Raw genomic sequence first — 22682 nt, 5'->3', positions numbered from 1 at the left:
GCCATATAGCATTTAAAAGGAAATTAAAAGAATTTCTTAATGGCAACTCCTTCTACTCATTAGATGAATTTTTGGATATAGTAAGTGGGTAATTCCCCAAACTCCACAAAAAAAATTATTGAGTGTCATGTAATATTTTGTCTAATGTAATATCTTGTACAGACACCTTTTATTAACCTGACACGTTCCACATCATTACGAAGTGTCGTATTCATGATCTATGGAACAAGTACTAATCTAATCTCTGAACATTCACAAATACGAATAGCAGGCGTGGCCATAAAGTTTTTTGACCCATGCAAGAGCATGAGTGAGATGCTGAAGAACACAACATGGCAGTCATTTGAAGACATATGCCAACTATTTTGTGAAATCCACCTATTTAAAAAGTTACAAGAACCAGCATTAAGTGAGGAATCTACGAATACAAGATGCAACAATAAAGTAATGAGACAGATTTTGTTTGCAAGATGTGGCAATCCTGCAGGCTTGCTTAGGCACAATATCTTTGACCTTGGTCTATAAGCTGCTTCTAGTCCAAGCGGCACATCGATGCAATTGCTCAGTCGTGAGTTGTGCTGTAATAAGTTAACACGTGTTTGTGTCTCTCGTCATGGAAGTGGAACCGCATAATATTGCACAATGGCATGCCATTTCTTTTTGCGTTAAATTGGTTGAAAACGCCACGGCAACTTACAGTAAACTTCAAAAGGCTTTTGAAGAGGAGGTTATGTCAAGAGCTCAAGTTTTTCGTTGGCATAAAATGTTTAGTGAATGCAGAACGAATGTTGAAGATGAAGACCGCAGTGGACGACCATCAACCTCATGGACGGATGTCAACTTCGCCAGGGTGCGTGAACTCGTACGATCTGATCGAAAATTATCCGTGAAAATGATTGCAGAAGAACTGAATATCAACTGAGAAACAGTTCGTCTAATAATAACTGAAGATCTTGGTATGAGAAAGATTTGTGCAAAAATGGTCCCCAAAAATCTCACACCACAACAGTGAGATACACGGAAAAATGTGGCAGCCGATCTGTTAGAGCAAACGGAAATCAGTCTAGAATTGTTGCAACGTCTTATCACTGGTGATGAAAGTTGGTTTTTTCAGTACGATCCAGAGACAAAACACCAAAGTTCGCAATGGTGCTCAAAGGGATCACCCAGACCAAGAAAAGCTCGCATGTCATAGTCAAAAGTGAAATGCATGCTTGTGTGCTTTTTTTAATTCCAAGGGGATTGTTCATAAAGAGTGGGTGCCTCCTGGACAAACAGTTAACTAATGTTAATACAACGAAATTTTAGAAAGATGTCGTAAAAGAGTTCTTCGTGTCCGTGCCAAGATTGCTGATAATTGGATTCTGCATCACGATAATGCGCCATCCCATACTGCTCTGTCAGTACAGAAATATTTAACCTCAAAACAAATTTCAGTACTACCACAGCCACCTTATTCACCAGATATCGCTCCGTTCGACTTTTTTCTATTTCAAAAAGTCAAAACGGCGGTCAAGGGACACCATTTTCAAACAACACAAGATGTCCAAAAAGCTGTGACGAGTGTCTTGACTAAAACGGTAAGCAACATTTTTTTCACATCAGTCTAATTACTTTATTGTCGCACCTCGTATACTACAACCCCGTAAATACCGCTCACGCAGTAACGGCGAAGAGCAGTTTACACCAATTGCAGTGTGCATACGGCATTGAAGCAATTGTTCTTCCCGTCCTCCATACACGAATGGAACAGTATGAAGCCCTAGCAATTTGTAAGATGGAAAAAATCGTCTTCTATGCGCTTCACAGTGGCTTGCAGAGTATAGAAGCAGGTATACATGAAGAATGATGTGAGTACGTGATGGCTACTAGGCGTGTCTAACGTTGGTGGAATTTTTCACGTAGGGTTCGCAACACGGCATGTCCAGAGGTTCAATTGTTTCACTAGTGCATCATTCGAAGACTTGATAGCAAGTCTTCGAATGATGCACTGGTGAAAAGATTTAATAAACGACATCCAGGGATTTATGGCGCTATATGACATCATCGTTTACTTGGAGAGATGCATATGGGACCAGAAGATGGCATAGTGGAATGCCGGAACTAGTAGCCTTCAAAATAAAATAAAATAACTTCTCAGTTACATGGCTGTTGGAGAATTTCATTGATATTGACAATTAAGATCCCACACACTGTTGACTGTAGTATAATGACTGTAGAACGAAGGTGACGCTACGAAACCGGGACAGCAGTGTGACAGGTAAAGTAGGCACAAGCCCTTCCAGGACTAGTCACGAGGAGATCGTACGATTGTTCGACTGCCTGTTACGAGCAGATGGATGAGAAGAGATGAAATCCGAGCAGAGGTTATAAGAAGAATGTCTGCGAACCGTCAGGGGGAGTTTACTGGATGCGCGGTTAAGATCTCTGACATGGTTCACTGGAACAGAGATTACTGGTAGGCCAGCGTGTCGGCGCGAATCTCTCTGGTTTTATCTTCATGGTCTTTTAGCGGTATACACGCAGCAGGAACCCATATATTTGTTGACTCTTCTAGGAAAGTACGGTCTCGGAACGTTAACAATAAACCACATCGCGATGCGGAACGCCTCTCTTGTGGTGTCTGCCAGTGTTGATAGATTATCTGAGTGACATTTTCGTGCTTATAAAATGATCCTGTAACGAAAAGAGCTGCTCTTCTTTGGATCTTATCCGCTTTAGAGGAAACTGTCTTATTTGGTACGGATCCCATATTGACGAGCAATACTCAAGGATAGATCGGACTGTAACGTCGCGAGTCAATACGCGATAACTGCTTTGCAGAACAGCCCATAGCATTGGAGCCGTTGGCTGTGAAGGAGACAGCCAGTTGTGTCAGTTATCGTCGCTGGGCAATGAAAACCTCGTAACTCCATCTGACAATAAAATCCACGTAACTCCATTACCAAATGTAGACAATTATGCCACATAGCCTGTTGAAACCGTCCTTCTTCGAGTTGAACGGTGTCGCCATCTAGCGGCAATAATGAAAAACTCACATCTCCAGCGATATGTAGTTTGTGCTGTAAACCTCGCGTCTCCAGGTACGTGTTAGTATTTCTATGTATTTATGTATTGTATTTTAATATACAGAATTAATAATGACCTCATTAAATACAATATTGACTCACGAGTTTTTCATCGCGCGTAAAGCAGATAGCACTCGGTACATACGAGGTTCTAATTTTAGATCTGAACAGAATCCTATACATTCTACAGCAACTACTTTGTTTTCAGCTGTGGGTAAAAAGAGTAAATTCACTCTTCACCTTGTGAAATGAGCCGACAACCGATCACATCATATAAAATCACCGGAAGAAGATTCTAGTCAGGTTCCTCCTTGTCCTGCACCAAAGGAAAGAGTAGACCTACAAAATCAGGGTAAACCGTCGTTCATATTGTTGTAACTTCAAGTAAGATCCTCGTTTGGAAGTTGAGGTGATTAAATTATTTAAATAATATTGATGACATTATTGTTTACACTACAGATAATACAGAAAAAGAAGCCAATACAGAGGCACATTCCACTTCTGAGTTTGAAAGTCTTTTCGAACACAGCAGCGAGGATGATATCTTCAGTGGCATGACCATAGCAGTAACAGCAGCACGGAAGACGAGGATGACGAAGTTGATGTGGGAGTAAAAAGTACTAAGCAACGCCGTAAAAGGAAAAGCAATCAATCACTTCAAAGTTTGCAGAAAGAAAAACGTATGAGGGGACAGGATTATTTAGGAATGCAAAAAGATGAATTTGGCAAAAAGAGACCAACAATGAGCAGAAGTAGGAGGGAAATGAAACCACGATGTACTTGTAAGCATTCTTCCTTGAATCGGAACAGGAATTGCAAGGATATACTGAAGAGCAGAGACAGCTAATATTTAATCATTTCTGGCAGGATATGTCTTGGGGTGAAAGATAAATTTTTGTTAGAAGCCATGTCTACTACGTTCCAGTTAAAAGACGCAGAAATAATTCAGAATCTAATAAATCTCACCGTTGTCTATGTTTCTGAATACTTTGTGCTTAGGCGAATGGAGTGTCAGAACATGGGCATCTAGTGCATCAGGAATAACGCTTGCAGAAGGGCCTCAAATGCTGGAGAGACCAACAAAAGTTTCAGGTGGACGACAATCAGCATCAGATTTTTTTGCAGAGTTGCCGAAACTGGAATCGCATTACTGCCGTCGTTCTTCCACAAAACTCTACTTGGAACCTAACTGGCAGAGTAAATCAGAACTACATAGGGAATATATACAATTTTGCAAGAAAAGAGGACAAATCCCAGCTGCTTACAAACAGTTCTGCGAGGTATTCGATGAAAATAATCTTAACTTATTTTCGCCTAAAAAGGACCAGTGCGATCTTTGTTGTTCTCACCAGACAGACAATCTCTCAGACAATGAATACTCTTTGCATATGGCCCGAAAAACTGAGGCAAGGGAAGCGAAAAATAGTGATAAATTAGGATGAGCTAGAGTGTTTACAATGGACCTTCAAGCACCTCTGCTTTCTCCCAGACTAAAAGCATCTGCACGGTACTATAAAAGCAAACTGAAGGTCCACAACTTTACCATCTATGATTTAAAAAGTAACGATGGTTATTGTTATCTTTAGCACGAGCTTCGGAATTTGTCAGTATACTCGTGCATATTATAGAAACGTACGTCCAAAATGATTCAGAAGCTATTTTCTATAGCGACGGATGCACGTACCAGAATCGAAACTCAGTCATGAGTAATGCACTGGCTCATCTCGCCAATCAGAAAGGCATTACAATAGTGCAAAAATTTCTGGAGAAAGGTCACACTCAAATGGAGTGTGATTCTATGCACTCCACCATAGAAATGAAGTTAAAAAACAGACACATTTATACTCGTGCTGGCTATGTAGAAGTTTGTGCTACCGCAAGACAAAGTCCTAGACCTTATGTTGTCAATTATTTGGACCCGACGTTTTTCAAGTCCTATGATAAACTCTCGTTGTATTCGTCTATTCGGCCAGGATCCGAAATTGGGGATCCAACAGTGACTGATATCCGTTGTCTCAAGTATGATCCCTCCGGAAAAATGGAATATAAATTGAAATTTTTCGATACATGGGAACCACTTCCAAGAAGGATGTCAAACATACCCAACTCATTTACAGTGCTCCCTCTCTACAGTTCACCACTAAAGATCAGCGCAGAAAAGTTTACGCATTTGCAACAACTAAAGCTGGGCCTTCCTAAGGATGTGCATTCACTTTATGACACACTGCCTCACATTTGTAATGAGAGAACATGTCCGCGTCTAAAAAAAAATGCAACCGAAATAAACTTGTTTACAGCCACCTATGACTGTGATAGTAGCAGTAATAGTAACAATAATAAATGTTAATAAACTGTACACATGTTTACAGTAATAAAAGTTTAATTAAAGCTAACGACATTGTTTCTGTAGTTTTTAAACACTGTAATTTATTAACATCCGGATTCCAATATTTTGACCAATGTGAAATTATTCATTTCACTTTATATTTGTAACAATATATCCTTACAGATGTTTCATAATACACAAATAATGCAAAGTTTAAGTAAGTTTGTTTCAAAAACAAATTAAACATTCATTCATTTCAATTCTTTACTGTGCACTCGTTACATGCCTCTTATCTCCATCACTACCAAAAAAATAACTGTGAAAACCTCGTAACTCCAAAAACCGGCAGACAATTTGAAGAGGATAATAAAGTCTTATGTACCAATGACCGGATCCATATTGTGTAGCAGAAACCACTACATTTGATTAATCATGTCCCCATGTGATTTCTATAATTAGTTTTTTGTTTCTCCTGTAAAATTTGACCAATTTGAGTTACGAGGTTTTCATTGCCTAGCGACGTTATGTCTTAACAATGATTCATTCGCACCTGTCGCTATGCTAGCCGTGGGAAGCGGTATCTGTGTCACTTCGAGTGACTGAATATTCAAACCCTAAGAATCTAAATAAAATATGTTAAATATGATTTAATATTATTTAAGGTCGATACACTGCTTTTTGTTATTAAAGAGAATATGGTATAAAAATTTCAGCCTTCTATCTGTCATAGTTCGGAGTTAGAGGAAATTACCTAAAACATCCCAAACCGACACTTAGACTAAAAACTCAGTTAGGAATAATAACAGTTTGTCTTTTAATATCATTTGAAATCATTACTGGAGTTCACAAAATGTCAGGTCAATTTATTAGGATTTTCATATTAAAAACGTTAACTACTTCTCATTTTCTGGGGATAGTGATTGGCGAAGGACAGTTTTGGCGTGAGAATGATCTCGAACGATTGTTCTGATTGGCTGGTCATTTTGATCAACTAATCAGAGTTTAGCAGTTCCCGTATACTGCCAGGTAGTTATAGGCGGTGGAAGGAGCAGCATGCAGGAATCGATAGTCAGCTATTGGACGTGCAGGTCATGTTGATCGTTTCAGTCTTCATTATGTGTAATATGAAGAAGTAATTGGTTTCTAGCGTCCAGATTGTGTTGTGTGTTGCGGTGAAAGCAGTTGCATTTACGGACAGTTTGGTGAAAATTGGAAGTTTTGGAACTGTTTTGTTGGAAAGACAATCGCATGTGAACTTTTGGTCTGTGTGTAAGAAATCCGCGTGGCATGTTCTGTTCTCATATATGGAATATTTGGCGAGCAGTTTCTGTTAAAGAAATCCACTGAAAAGGACCGAATGTGAAACTCTCTATTAGCAACAGAACTTTGACTGCAAGATCTTGTAATCATTCTGGGACGGACTTAGGTAAAATTCTGGCTGCCTTGTGTATGTACTGGGTTGCATGAACTGTGAACTGGGGACAATGATGTTGTTTGCTAATTACATGTGGGCTGATGGCAGGTTTTTTCATTTGAGCTAAAGGAAATAAAAAGACTTGTATTATAAATTTGATATTTTACTGAAGGAAAGAAGCAACCCTTCCGCCCGAAAATTATTATAAGGAATTTACAGGATAGCTGGATACCAGAGTTTACGCGGACTTTGCTACGTAAGTATCGGCGACGTTTTTACCAATGCTGCTGTTACGCCGTCTGAACAGTACATACGTATACAGAGAAACGAGATGGTGAACTGACGCCGTACTGAGGTAGGTAGAACTTTTGCATTGAACAGAGCAACGAACGAGCAAACTTTTATGAACCGCCCCGCCGCATGACTACGGTTTTATAAGATCCTTTGTTCAAGGACTACAGTGCCCGAGGATTCTAACACTGATTATCAGTCTCGCATCTACCTTTCCTGCGATTAATGTAAAGGTCGTTCCTCTACACATGGCTCCGTACGCATAGTCCTAAATATTTCATGGCAGTAACTGCTTCCAGTGATTGATCTTCAATCGCATACTCATACGACAATGCGTCTTTCTACGTGTACGCAATACGTTTTATTTGCCTATGTTGATGGTCCATTGCCACTCACTACACCCAATGTCGATCCTCTGCAGGTATTCCTGCATTTAGTTACAATCTACTAGCGCTGCAACTTTTTCTACATACAACAGCAATCGCGAAAAGCGTCATAGAACTTCCGATGTTGCCTCCTATATCATTTGGCAGTTATGGAACGTATTGTTTAATAGGTTCCTTTTAAATGCCATTTTAAATAACTTCGATTTAAGAATCCTTTTAATCTCCCTGAGCAATGTATTGTACAATTTTATTCCTTCGTGAAAAACGTTGTCCTGAGTTTTATGTTTATTGTATCTTGGTAAATGTAAGATGAGTCTTGATCTTGTTCCGTGGACATATACAGGGATGTTTCTGCAGAAATTATCAAGATTATTTTTGATGCGCGTAACTGATTGGCGAGTGAACTCACATAGTGTAGCTAAATCCCATTATGTTTTGAACATGTCTTTACAATTTGCTCTATTACTATTTTCGATTTCCCCAAACAGCACGCACAATCCAACCATCAGCACGAATGTCAAAATCGAAATTCAAGGCAATGATGATTGTTTTTTTTGACATCAAAGGGATTGTGCACATTGATTGGGTACCAGAGGGACAAACAGTGAATCAGCATTACTACATTAGCGTCGTGGCTACCCTACGTGAGCGAGTACGGAGAAAACGGAACGATTTGTGGAGAAAAAAGTCATGGATCCTTCACCAAGACAATGCCCCAGCTCACAGTGCGTTGTCAGTGAAGACGTTTTTGGCAAAACACAACATTCCCATCTTAGATCATCCACCCTACTCACCTGATTTGGCCCCATGTGACTTTTTTCTTTTCCCTAAAGTCAAGTCAGCTTTGAAAGGAACTAGATTTGAGACTGTTGAAGCAGTAAAAGAAAAAGCGACGGAAGTAATGTATGGACTTACCGAAAATGATCTGCAGCATTGCTATGAACAGTGGAAAATTCGTATGGAGCGGTGTAGAGACCGAGGAGGAGAGTACATTGAAGGAGATAACATGAAATTGTAAATAATTGTAAATAAATGTTTTTTCCAGCATCAGTCCGGTTTTTTTCTAGCCGCACGTCGTATGTAAGCAGCACCTGCACCTGCTAGAAAATCAAGAAATTAGGGGTCTACATTTCAATACTTGTATCACTTAGTAAAAGCGTATACTACGCCCAAAATGAGATGGGCTCAAAAATAATCTTTGGAGAAACAATAAGCAGTTGTCTTAATAGCTGTAAGTGGAGATCGTGATGATGATATTATGATGATAATACCTCCGAAGTAGCACTGAAAGACCTGAGTCGAAACAAGGCCCCGGGAGTAGACAACATTCCATTAGAACTACTGACGGCCTTGGGAGAGCCAGTCCTGACAAAACTCTACCATCTGGTGAGCAAGATGTGTGAGACAGGCGAAATACCCTCAGACTTGAAGAAGAATATAATAATTCCAATCCCAAAGAAAGCAGGTGTTGACAGATGTGAAAATTACCGAACAATCAGTTTAATAAGTCACGGATGCAAAATACTAACACGAATTCTTTACAGACGAATGGAAAAACTGGTAGAAGCTGACCTCAGGGAAGATCAATTTGGTTTCCGTAGAAATACAGGAACACGTGAGGCAACACTGACCCTACGTCTTATCTTAGAAGCTAGATTAAGGAAAGGCAAACCTACGTTTCTAGCATTTGTATACTTAGAGAAAGCTTTTGACAATATTGACTGGAATACTCTCTTTCAAATTCTGAAGGTGGCAGGGGTAAAATACAGGGAGCGAAAGGCTATTTACAATTTGTACAGAAACCAGATGACCAGATGGCAATTATAAGAGTCGAGGGGCATGAAAGTGAAGCAGTGGTTGGGAAGGGAGTAAGACAGGGTTGTAGCCTCTCCCCGATGTTATTCAATCTGTATATTGAGCAAGCAGTGAAGGAAACAAAACAAAAAAAAAAATTCGGAGTTGCTATTAAAATCCATGGAGAAGAAATAAAAACTTTGAGGTTCACCGATGACATTGTAATTCTGTCAGAGACAGCAAGGGACTTGGAAAAGCAGTTGAACGGAATGGGTAGTGTCTTGAAAGGAGGATATAAGATGAACATCAACAGAAGCAAAACGAGGATAATGGAATGTAGTTGAATTAATCAGATTGGGAAATGAGACGCTTAAAGTAGTAAAGGAGTTTTGCTATTTGGGGAGCAAAATAACTGATGATGGTCGAAGTAGAGAGGATATATAATGTAGACTGGCAATGGCAAGGAAAGCGTTCCTGAAGAAGAGAAATTTGTTAACATCGAGTATAGATTAAGTGTCAGGAAGTCGTTTCTGAAAGTATTTGTATGGAGTGTAGCCATGTATGGAAGTGAAACATAGACGATAACTAGTTTGGACAAGAAGAGAATAGAAGCTTTCGAAATGTGGTGCTACAGAAGAATGCGGAAGATTAGATGGGTAGATCACATAACTAATGAGGAGATACTGAATAGAATTGGGGAGAAGAGAAATTTGAGGCACAACTTGACTAGAAGAAGGGATCGGTTGGCAGGACATGTTCTGAGGCATCAAGGGATCACCTATTTAGTATTGGAGGGCAGCTTGGAGGGTAAAAATCGTAGAGGGAGACCAAGAGATGAATACACTAAGCAGATTCACAAGGATGTAGGTTGCAGTAAATACTGGGAGATGAAGAAGCGTGCATAGAGTAGCATGGAGAGCTGCATCAAACCAGTCTCTGGACTGAAGACCACAACAACAACAACAACAACAACAACAACAGCAACATGAAACTTCCTGGCAGATTAAAACTGTGTGTCGGACCGAGACTCGAACTCGGGACCTTTGCCTTTCGCAGGCAAGTCTCGGTCCGGCACACAGTTTTAATCTGCCAGGAAGTTTCATATCAGCGCACACTCCGCTGTAGAGTGAAAATCTCATTCTGGAAACAACATTTTCGTAAAGACAATCTTTGCACATCTATAAACTGTAGCTGATGTTGTGTGGACTATCTGTTCTGTCTTAATTTGTCTAAGGATGGCTTGCGATCTACAATGACCTACCAGATAAATACTCTAGGACATCAGTACTGTTTACTGAGCGATGCAGTTCAGTGGTTAGCACACTGGACTAGCATTCCGGAGGGCGACGGTTCAAATCCGCTTCCGGCCATCCTGATTCAGGTTTTGCGCGATTTTCCTAAATCGCTTCAGGCAAATCTCGCGATGGTTCCTTTGAAATGGCACGGCCGGCTTCGTTCCGCATCCTTTTCTAATCCGATGGGACCGATGACCTCGCTGTTTGGTCCCCTCCCCCAACCCAGCCAACTATCAATACTGTATATTTCAGTTTTAATATGTCTGTGTTCCTTCAAGTAGCGGTGGATATTGCACAGATTTGCATGTCATATCTGAAAACAAATAAATCATTATTATCTGTTCAATTTTAATCGATAATAGCTTAGAAGTTTAACACAATAAAGGAAGTCTAGCAGGTGTAATTTTCCTCCTAGAGTCTCCACCAATGGTAAGTTTCTTGCTAATTTTAAGTGAAGCTGCCCTAAAACATTATTTCGAATCTTTCGCTTTAGATTTTCAACTTTTCTCTTCGATCTCCTGTGCTTCAGTTTCAGATTCTGTGACGTTACCCCGTAAAAAAGTTCGGCAGTCCAATAACCGCCATAGAGCAGTAATCTGAATGGGATTGACATTTGAGAACGAAGGTGTCAACGTATCCTCCATCTTCAGAAGAGAGGTAGTATAGTGAACATTTCTATACCAAAAGTGCCAATGCAGTTAAAAAGAAAGGGGTATACAGATTTCTAGGTCCCGTATGGAATTACTTTACAAGATTCGTTTGGAGTGGTAACTTGATAACAAATTGGCTGAAAGAAGAGTGTGGTATTGGATAAACAGAGACTGAGTCAGGTGGCTCAATGGTTGACCGTTCCTCCTTCAACGTCGTCTCAACTGATTTCTTCCCCAGTGTTTTACTGGAGTAGAGAGCCGTCTCAAATGAAGTCCAACGTCGACAGTACGTTAAACTGTAACAGGCGCTCCCTAAATTCCAGCCCGCTATCACAGACAGCGTGTGGCACTAACCTTTCTCCAAACGTGAGCAGCTTCGCCAGCTGCTCCCCGTTTGCGGCCAGCATGATGTAGGCGTCGCAGCCATCGTGTTTTACCTGGTTCAGGACTGGTCCCCCATTGAAATCCCACTCAGACAACTCCTCGTTCTCTTCGACCAGCACCTGCAAGCAATACGTGTTTATTGGAGGAAGATTCAGCAAAATTGTATTACAAGATGCGAGAGCAAACCATTTTTCCTAACCTTGTAATAAGGCAGGCTCCTTATTTTCTTGAAGAATGGATATGTAAATACATCCTGGTACAACGGATCGGTCAGTATGGCCAGGCAGTTGAGATCACCGACCAGGGGAGTCGTAATGGCGCCGAGAAGCTTGTCAAGGCCTCCAGCCTCTGTCCGTTCCCTCAGAATGCGGGCCATGCGGGACGACCTGCAACAGGAGGCACTCATGCACATTCTGAGAGTTTAGGACTACTGCAAACTTGCAAATCTGAAGGTAACAGGGGTAAAATACAGCGAGCGAAAGGCTATTTACAATTTGTACAGAAACAAGACGGCTGTTATAAGAGTCGAGGGACATGAAAGGGAAGCAGTCGTTGGGAAGGGAGTGAGACAGGGTCGTAGCCTCTCCCCGATGTTATTCAATCTGCATATTGAGCAAGCAATAAAGGAAACAAAAGAAAAATTCGGATTAGGTATTAAAATCCATGGAGAAGAAATAAAAACTTTAAGGCTCGCCGATGACACTATAATTCTGCCAGAGACAGCAAAGGACTTGGAAGAGCAGTTGAACGGAATGGACAGTGTCTTGAAAGGAGGATATAAGATGAACATCAAGAAAAGCAAAACGAGGATAATGGAATGTAGTCGAGTTAACTCGGGTGATGCTGAAGGAATTAGATTAGGGAATGAGACACTTAAAGTAAGTAGGGAGTTTTGCTATTTGGGGAGCAAAATAACTGATGCTGGTCCAAGTAGAGAGGATATAAAATGTAGACTGGCAATGGCAAGGAAAGCGGTTCTGAAGAAGAGAAATTTGTTAACATCGAGTATAGATTTAAGTGTCAGGAAGTCGTTTCTGAGAGTGTTTGTATGGAGTTAACCATGTATGGAATTGAAACATGGACGATAAATAGTCCGGACAAGAAGACAATAGAAGCTTTCGAAATGTGGTGCTACAGAAGAATGCTGAAGAGTAGATGGGTAGATCACATAACTAATGAGGAGGTATTGAACAGAATTGGGGAGAAGAGGAGTTTGTGGCACAACTCGACTAGAAGAAGGGATCGGTTGGTACGACATGTTCTGAGGCATCAAGGTATTACCAACTTAGTATTGGAGGGCAGCGTGGAGGGTAAAAATCGCAGAGGGAGACCAAGAGATGAATACACTAAGCAGATTCAGAAGGACGTAGGCTGCAGTATGTACTGGGAGATGAAGCAGCTTGCACAGAATAGAGTAGCATGGAGAGCTGCATCAAACCAGTCTCTGGACTCAAGACCACAACAACAACATTATGAGAGGCTGTAAAATGATAACCGAACACCCGCTTCAATGGGCCATGGAATGATTCAATTCGAAAGTGATCACCACACGTGTTGAGACAGTTATTCCACTGGGTTCGAGACGACCAGTTTCTGGTTCGTAGAACTCAGTCTGTCGCTAACGGGTGAACAAGCACACCCTCTCGTGCACTTCTTCGTCCGACTGAAACCGACGTCCACGTATGTCTCTCTTCAGGTCACAAAAGATATGAAAGTTAGGCGGTGAAAGATCCGGGCTGTGCGGAGGACGTCGCAGTATTTCTCAAATAGGCATCCGACTGCCAGTGTGGGGCGGGCGTTGTCGTGGACCAGGGAATGATTCCGACCGAGACCGTTCCGACAGCCCTAGATTAAACGGCACAGCCGACATTGGAAACATCCCACATCTCCCCAGTCAAAGAAATCCAAATCTGCTCACACAAGTTCCGTATAATTCGTCCGACAGCGAATGCCCTCTGGTCGTCGTCTTCCTCGAGCGTGGAATCACCATCAGTGCGCAGCGCTGTGAAGACACTACAGAAACTGCGACGCGGCATAAAGTCGAAACGCCCAGGAATACTGACGGACGAAATCATTCTGTTGCACGATAGCGCCCGTCCCCACACACTGCCAATTGAACGAAGGCTGCGTTTCGGAGATTTTTCACCGTGGGAGTATCACATCTATCGCGACATGAAGGAAAACGTGCGTGAACGTCGGTTTTCATTTCACTGCTCCTTATAAACAACTAGCGAGAGAATATTAGGTAAGATCTTCTCAACCGATCATATCTGTCCGGCTGCAATCCGGATGGCTGAATACGTCCAATAGCACTGTTATCAGGTCAGTCAAATGGTTCAAATGGCTCTGAGCACTATGGGACTTAACGTCTGAGGTCATCAGTCCCCTAGAACTTAGAAATACTTAAACCTAACTAACCTAAGGACATCACACATCCATGCCCTAGAAAGGATTCGAACCTGCGACCGTAGCGGTCACGCGGTTACAGACTGTAGCGCCTATAACTGCTCGGCCACCCCGGCCGGCCAGGTCAGTCATCCTAAATATTGCGTCGAAAAATCTGACGGTAACCTTGTTTTTTCTTACCCACATTGGGCGCCAAATGTTTGATCTGAAATCACGCTCGGCGTCAAAAATGTTCTGTCTATTGTGGCCTCTTTCATACAGCTATACCTTATTCTGATTTAATTAAATGCACGTTGAGACTTGAAACTGTAGGATGATTATCTGCAGGCTTAGTTTATGCTTAAGAGGTTCAATTAATTTAAAACTTAATCTCGTGCTGTTGTCAATAAATCATGGTTTCACTTGCATGGCCTTATTATGCATTATGTCCAGGTCTGCCAGTTCGTGATATACAGAATGATCCAGCTGCCCCTACCGATGACATTTTATGCAACTCGCAGTGTTATATATAGCTTCAATAAACCACGCGCGATATTTCCATACGCTCTCGCTCGCTACGCACGAAGTATTAGTCATACAGAAAAAAAATGAACTGGAACTTTTTATAGGCAATTTAATGTAGTTAAATTTTGTACTGCGATATTTCTTTGCTGACGGCTGCGGTTTTGGGGTTATTCGTGAAAAACATACAAAAGTGAGATCAAACGCACCTCCATCCCCACACAATCATCCCTCACTGTCAGAATTTCTAGTATGTTGTGCGTGAAACTCCCTCCCACAGATGTACAAAAATTTTCGAATACACTAATTGTTCCAGATATTAGACCTTTTTTGGTCTCTGTTCATCGGCGTATTACGCTACCGGCATAGTAGGCTATATGTCGTTAACATTATTAATTTAAACATGCCCGAGAGGGTACTGAAAGAAAAACCCCTTTATAAACGTTACACTACATCCACATCTACGTCTGCGTGATTATTCTGCTATGCACAATAAAGTGCCTGGCAGAGGGTACAATGAACCACTTTCAAGTTCTCTCTCTCTCTCTCTCTACCGTTCCACTCTCTCTCACTAAAACTAATTGCACTAAAACTAATTACGTTGACAGTTCGATCCAAGGTTAATCCTCGCAAGCACAGTAGTTTCGTAGTCAGAAGGCCTAACGAATAGAACAATGTAATAGTTTATTTTATGCTGTTAAAATTCCCAAATTTGTCAGACAAAATTTATACAAAAGTCAGTTTTATACTTTGTAAGTGCTCGGCCAACCCGATGGCTTACTAAGGCCAGTCAATGAAAACCAAAAAAGGTAGCATGTGGGAAATAATTCGTAAAATTGCAAATTTTTGTACGGTAATAGAAGGGAGTGCCATGAACAACATACTAGAAATCTTGAGCGGTGGCGACAGGTGGGGAGTTGAGGTTCTTTTTAATGTCACTTTTGTATGTTTTTATGAATGACTTGAAAACTACGACCTGTAGCGAGAACGTATTCCACTACAAAATTTAACTACATTAAATTTCCTACAAAAACTCTTATTCATTGTCCTGTAGGACTAATCGTTTTCGCGTAGCGAGCGAGAGAAGATGAAAGTTTCGCGCTTGTTTTATGAAGGACAGATATACACTGAAGAGCCAAAGAAACTGGTATATCTGCGTAATACCGTGTAGGATTGGGGAGAAGAGAAGTTTGTGGCACAACTTGACTAGAAGAAAGGATCGGTTGGTAGGACATGTTTTGAGGCATCAAGGGATCACAAATTTAGCATTGGAGGGCAGCGTGGAGGGTAAAAATCGTAGGGGGAGACCAAGAGATGAATACACTAAGCAGATTCAGAAGGATGTAGGTTGCAGTAGGTACTGGGAGATGAAGAAGTTTGCACAGGATAGAGTAGCATGGAGAGCTGCATCAAACCAGTCTCAGGACTGAAGACCACAACAACAACAACACAACCGTGTAGGGCCACCGCGAGCACGCAGAAGTGTCGCAACACGACGTGGCATGGACTCGACTAATGTCGGAAGTAGTGCTGAGGGGAACTGACACCATGAATCCCGCAGGGCTGTCCATAAATCCGTAGGAGTACGAGATGGTGGAGATCTCTTCTGAACAGTACGATACAAGGCATCCCAGATATGCTCAACAATGTTCATGTCCGAGGGGTTTGGTGGCCATCGGAAGTGTTCGAACTCAGAAGAGTATTCCTGGAGCCACTCTGTAGCAATTCTGGACGTGTGGGCTGTCGCATTGTCCTGCTGGAATTGCCCAAGTCAATCGGAATACACAATCGACACGAATGGATGCAGGTGATCACACAGTATGCTTATGTTCGTGTCACCTGTCAGAGTCGTATCTAGACATAACAGGAGTCCCATATCACTCTAGCTGCACACGCCCCACACCATTACAGAGCCTCTACCAACAGTCCCCTCCTGATATGCAGGGTCCACGGATTCATGAGGTTGTCCCCATACCTGTACACGTCCATTCGCTCGATACAATTTTAAAAGAGACTCGTCCGACCAGGCAACATGTTTCCAGTCATCAATAGTCCAATGTCGGTGTCGACGGCCCAGACGAGGCGCAAAGCTTTGCGTCGTGCAGTCATCAAGGGTAATAAAGGGTACACAAGTGGGCCTTCGCTCCGAAAGCCAATATCGATTATGTTTCGTTGAATGGTTTGCACGCTGACACTTGTTGATGAGCTATCACTGAAATCTGCAGCAATTTGCAGAAGGGTTGCACTTCTATCTCGTTGAGCGATTCTCTTCATTCGTCGTTGGTCCCGTTCTTGCAGAATCTTCTTCCGGCCGCAGCGATGTCGGAGATTTGATGTTTTACCGGGTTCCTGATATTCACTGTACAGTCTGAAATGGTCTTACGGAAAAATCGTCACTTCTTCGGTACCTCGGAGATGCTGTGTCGCATCGCTCGTGCGCTGACTGTAACACCACGTTCAAACTCACTTAAATCTTGATAACCTGCCATTGTAGCAGCAGTAACCGATCTAAAAACTGTGCCAGACACTTGTCTGATACAGGCGTTGCCGACCGCACTGCCGTCTTCTGCCTGTTTACATACCTATACCAGTTTCCTTGGCGCTTCACTTTATCACTGCGTGTTGCATAACACGACATCGTTAGGGGCCGCTGAATCACCGTGTATATAATAATCTTGCAGGCCTGGACATTATGCATAATAAGGCCGTACAAATGAAAGAATGATTTATTGACTGTATGACGAGATTCATTTTGAATCAATTCGGTTGCAGGTTTGTTTGACCCATGGGAGAACGCCACAACGATCTGAAAGGAAGATTTGGTTTAACATCCCGTCGACATCGAGGTAATTAGAGACGGAGAACATGCTCGGATTGTGTCAAGGATGGGGAAAGAAACTGGTCGTGCAGTTTCAAAGGAACCATCCCGGAATTTGCGTGGACTGATGTAGAAAAATTACAGGAAACCTAAATCTGGATGGCCGGACGCTGGTTTGAGCCGTCGTCCTCCCGAATGCGAGCTGCACCACCTCGCTCGGTGTGACCTGAAAAACCTAATTTGGCAGTACGGCAGGATGTGAGTGAGGGTAGACGAGACTATCTAAGCAGAAGAAAGTTAAATGGAAGTGGATCTGGAAATACGTGGGAGTGGCACGTAGGTGATAGTTGGAAGGAGTAGCCAGTGTGATTTCGGGAGGGATACGGGATCACTCAAGGTAATGGATGTCTTTAAGGACAGTTGTGACATATCGTTATGGGGTGACGGTTGGACGAAGGTAGTTGTTAAGATCGAGTGGTTTGTCCGTGGGGCGATCGTGGACAATCATTCCGGGTTTTGTGGGAGGAAGTTTAGCCTTGCCCTTGTAGCAGTATATGGGTTATATAAGCTGCAGTTGCTACGTTGGGATGGAGGCTGTACTTAAGAAGGCAGTCCTGTCGTATTTAATTGTTATTTACATTCCCCCGCCCCTGTCCTAGGGAAGAGAGAATAGCAACGGTCATGTTCTCACTCTTCGTCTTTTGGTTAAAAGAATTAAAAAACACATAATAATGCAAGACTTGAGTAAATAGTAATTATATGAGTTTGATGAGTTGAAACTGAAATGAGTGTTCCTGGTAACATTTTCTATCTGAGGGATTTGGATGCAGATCTGATTGGAAAAGAAGCTGTATAATAAAGGATTTGGTATGAGTACTGGGGAGAGTCTAGAGACGGAATGTAGATGTTGGGAAGGGGGTAGTATTGCAGTTATTCGGGTCAAAGGTGGAAAGTAGTCTTCATAGAGTTGATGCATCTTAGGAATAATTTCGTAGTCCAGGAAGGAGAACTGGTTGAAATTACCGTGAGAAGGGACATGGGGTGTCTGAGGATGCAATAAAGTGAGACGAGTTGATAGAGTCGACTCAGCAGGCAAGGTTCTCAATCATGTGAGCCCACTTCGAGGGATACATAGGATTTACAAAAGTGTTACAGGTGTCCGAAGGGACGTGGAAACTTTTGAGGTGTGGTAGAAAGGCGCACAATAATTTTGCTCCTAGTGGTAGCTAAAAGCAATAGCGCCTTTGAGAACGTAAAGTATCAATACTTTTCGTCCAATGCCGCGTCCCTAATGACAGTAACGAGTCAGTTCCTATCACAATTTCTGTCGTTTGTCTGGACTGCCAACGCCAACCATAGACTAAAGAGAAAAATATGCGTCGTGAAAAAATTGTTCGTTCAACAAATACGTCTTTAAGACAATACTCGTATTTCATCTAGAAACAAATCGTGGGCGCTACACTTGCTTAGGAAAAGTGCCAAACGCGCATGAAAAGACTCAGAATAAAACTTCCTGGCAGATTAAAATTGTGTGCCGGGCCGAGACTCGAACTCGGGACCTTTCCCTTTCGCACTCTACCATCTGAGCTACCCAAGCTCTCCTGCGAACCTTCGCAGGAGAGCTTCTGTAAAGTTTGGAAGGTAGGAGACGAGGTACTGGCAGAAGTGAAACTGTGAGGACGGGACGTGAGTCGTCCTTGGCTAGCTCAGATAGTTCCCCTCTGTAATAAAAAAACTACGTAAAGGAAACAACGATCAACTTGAACGGATGTGTTGTGACGTCCGCCCAGACCAAACGCATCGAACAATACCGAAAAAAAAAGATGGTAGAGCACTTGCGCACGAAATGCAAAGGTCCCGAGTTCGAGTCCCGGTCCGGAACACAGTTTTAACATGCCAGGTAGTTTCATATCAGCGCACACTCCGCTGCAGAGTGAAAATCTCATTCTGGAAACTTAGAATAGTAAGTTCCACGTTATTATGCACGGCAGAACGTTTACTAAATGCTGCACAACACGTAAAAGTGACACAGACACTTGACGCTATTTTCCAACATTGCCACCAACTCTGTCTGAACAAAGGCCGGAACGTTCTATCAGTTGTTCAATTCCTAGACAATAGAAATTCGCTCCTGGGTCACAGAGCAATTCGCGAACCGCTGTGTGGACGTCCTTATCATTGTAAAATCTCTTGCCTCATTCGACTGCCTGGACATTGCGGTTGATGTCGATGGCCCTCCTTTCCGATCAGCATCACCGGGGTATGTATAACCTTAGTCAAATTTCTGGCGCTGTTTCACAACTGTTCGACGCATCATTGCATTTGACCAACATACTGCCAGAATTATACAATGAGTCTGTATGCAATTTAAACGCTGTGGACCCAAGAATCGTTCTGTCCCGTGTACTTCAACTTTGGATTGCATTTCCAGTTGCTGTACCGTTTCACTCCCACACTGTGAAGCATCTGTTACACGTATCGCTGCATAACGGTGTCTGCAGGAAAATGCGGAACATGTACCTTATGAGCAAACTAGGCTGACACTCCGGAGTGACTGATGGAGCGACCGTAAAGGCATTTCCCATCTACAGCATCTCGCATCGGGCATCGTGCATCGTGCCGAGTGTCAACTTAGTTTGCGCGAATTATTCTCTTCAGAAGATGTGCCACTCTTGTTGCGCGACGCTCTTAGCGTTGATGATGTTTGGTTTGTGGGGCGCTCAACTGAGCGGTCATCAGCGCCCGTACAAAGTACCGATTTTTACACAGTCAAATCTAGCCACTATCACGAATGATGATGATGATGATGATGAAATGATGAGGACAACACAAATACCCAGTCCCCGGGCAAAGAAAATCCCCAACCCCGTCGGGAATCGAACTCAGGACCCCGTGATCTAGAGGCAGCAACGCTAGCCACTAGACGCTCTTAGCGTGGGCCGACATGCCTAATTCTCTTCCTGAAGTATCTGCATATTTGATCGACAGCTTCTTTGGTTCCAAAACGCACCAACTTACATGTTGGACAGACGCCTAAGACGCTGAATACCGTCCGGCAGAGTTTCGTTGCCAGTGGTGGAGAGGCACATGTGGGCGACACTGCAGACGAGTAGCAGCGACGGCCAGGCGGTGTTCCCGGCCATGTCTGGTCGCACTGTCGCTGAGCTCACATGAGGATCTGCCTCTCTTAATAATGCAGCGGACACGGCGGCCTGACATTTACCCCTCTAAAATAGTCAGCACCGCAATTAAGCGCGCGTGTCCAGCTATGTGGCCCGCTCTGCGTGACCGGCCGTTCCGTTTTCACTTCCCTCTAAAGAAGAAAACAGCCTTTACCACTTTCTTGGAACTCTTCGTGGAGGACCACTACTAATCTGAGGCTATGTTGAAGCACCGTGTATTCACAGATCACTGATACTTTCATATGACTAGTATCGCCTATTGTCGAAATTCCACCAATCGTGTTTACAAAGTAACGAAATCCACTTCCTTTATTTAATTAACTGGAATTTATTCGTATGCAGATTCTAATTTCTTAATTGAACAAGTGAAGATACACTACTGGCCATTAAAATTGCTGCACCACGAAGATGACGTAGTACAGACGCGAAATTTAACCGACAGGAAGAAGATGCTGTGATATGCAAATGATTAGCTTTTCAGAGCATTGACACAACGCTGGCGCCGGTAGCGACACCTACAATGTGCTGACATGAGGAAAGTTTCCAACCGATTTCTCATACAGAAACAGCAGCTGACCGGCGTTGCCTGGTGAAATGTTGTTGTGATGCCTCGTGTAGGGAGAAGAAAAGCGTACCATCATATTTCCGACTTTGATAAAGGTCGGATTGTAGCCTATCGCGATTTCGGTTTATCGTATCGCGACATTGCTGCTCGCGTTGGTCGAAATCCAATGACTGTTAGCAGAATATGGAATCGGTGGGTTCAGGAGGGTAATACGGAACGCCGTGCTGGATCCCAACGGCCTCGTATCACTAGCAGTCGAGATGACAGGCATCTTATCCGCATGGCTGTAACGGATCGTGCAGCCACGTCTCAATCCCTGAGTCAACAGATGGGCACGTTTGCAAGACAACAACTATCTGCACGAACAGTTCGACGACGTTTGCAGCAGCATGGACTATCAGCTACCATGGCTGCGGTTACCCTTGACGCTGCATCACAGACAGGAGCGCTTGCGATGGTGTACTCAACGACGATCCTGGGTGCACGAATAGCAAAACGTCATTTTTTCGGATAAATCCAGGTTATGTCCACAGCATCATGATGCTCGCATCCGTGTTTGGCGACGTCGCGGTGAACGCACATTGGAAGCATGTATTCGTCATCGCCATACTGCTTATCACCCGGCGTGATGGCATGGGGTGCCATTGGTTAAACGTCCCTGTCACCTCTTGTTCGCAATGACGGCACTTTGAACAGTGGACGTTCTATTTCAGATGTGTGACGAGCCGTGGCTCTACTCTTCATTCCGTCCCTGCGAAACCCTACATTTCAGCAGGATAATGGACAACCGCATGCTGCCGGTCTTGTACGGGCCTTTCTGGATACAGAAAATATTCGACTGCTGTCCAAGCCAGCACATTCTACAGATCTCTCACCAATTGAAAACGTCTGGTCAATGGTAGCCGAGCAACTGGCTCGTCACAATCCGCCAGTCACTGCTCTTGATGAACTGTGGTATCGTGTTGAAGCTGCATGTGCAGCTGTACCTGTACACGCCATCCAAGTTCTGACTCAATGCCCAGGCGTATCAAGGCCGTTATTACGACCAGAGGTGGTTGTTGTGGGTACTGATCTCTCAGGATCTATGCACCCAAATTGCGTGAAAATGTAATCACATGTCAGTTCTAGTATAATATATTTGTCCAATGAATACCCGTTTATCATCTGCATCTCTTCTTGGTGTAGCAATTTTAATGGCCAGTAGTGTATTTAGTTCTTACCTGAATGGCAAAGAACAAGCAATGTCAATGTCATAAAAACCTAGCTGTGCGTAACATTGTGGGTGACTACGTAGAAGTCGTTGGACCTGGTCTATGAGAAAAAATGTTGTGTATCTTAAACTGATATACTGCACGTAAAACCGTGTCTGAAATTTTAGTCTCGTAACTGACCATAGCAAATGCTGGATTGGATATTGTCGAAACAATTCTTTAGCTTCTCTATAGTTGACTACGAAGTCTTTCGCGACGGAGGCGTTGCATAAAAAGTTCTCGGTTTACTTGCCGCGTCAAATTTGGATAAAATCCCGAGCTTTCGATGAATGCCTCCGTCTTCTTCGTCAGGGGTAAAACTGACTGTCGTGGACCGGTGAGGCTTCCGCTT

At 42.9% G+C, this 22682-nt stretch overlaps 1 protein-coding gene across 1 annotated transcript in view; it reads right to left on the bottom strand.

Moving 5' to 3' along the window:
• The window catches only part of LOC126463558 (uncharacterized), a 170966-nt gene that overhangs the window by 135772 nt on the left and 12512 nt on the right, over positions 1-22682 (bottom strand). The window contains exons 2-4 of the mRNA XM_050096171.1: positions 20352-20560; positions 11808-11994; positions 11579-11727 (exon numbers count right to left, since the gene is read on the bottom strand). Of these exons, the coding sequence (XP_049952128.1) occupies positions 11579-11727; positions 11808-11994; positions 20352-20560 (545 nt within the window). The remainder of the gene's footprint in view (positions 1-11578; positions 11728-11807; positions 11995-20351; positions 20561-22682) is intronic.

The sequence above is a fragment of the Schistocerca serialis genome, chromosome 1 (genome assembly GCF_023864345.2).
Source record: "Schistocerca serialis cubense isolate TAMUIC-IGC-003099 chromosome 1, iqSchSeri2.2, whole genome shotgun sequence".
NCBI lineage: Eukaryota > Metazoa > Arthropoda > Insecta > Orthoptera > Acrididae > Schistocerca > Schistocerca serialis.
This window is presented reverse-complemented; position numbering and strand designations above follow the sequence as displayed.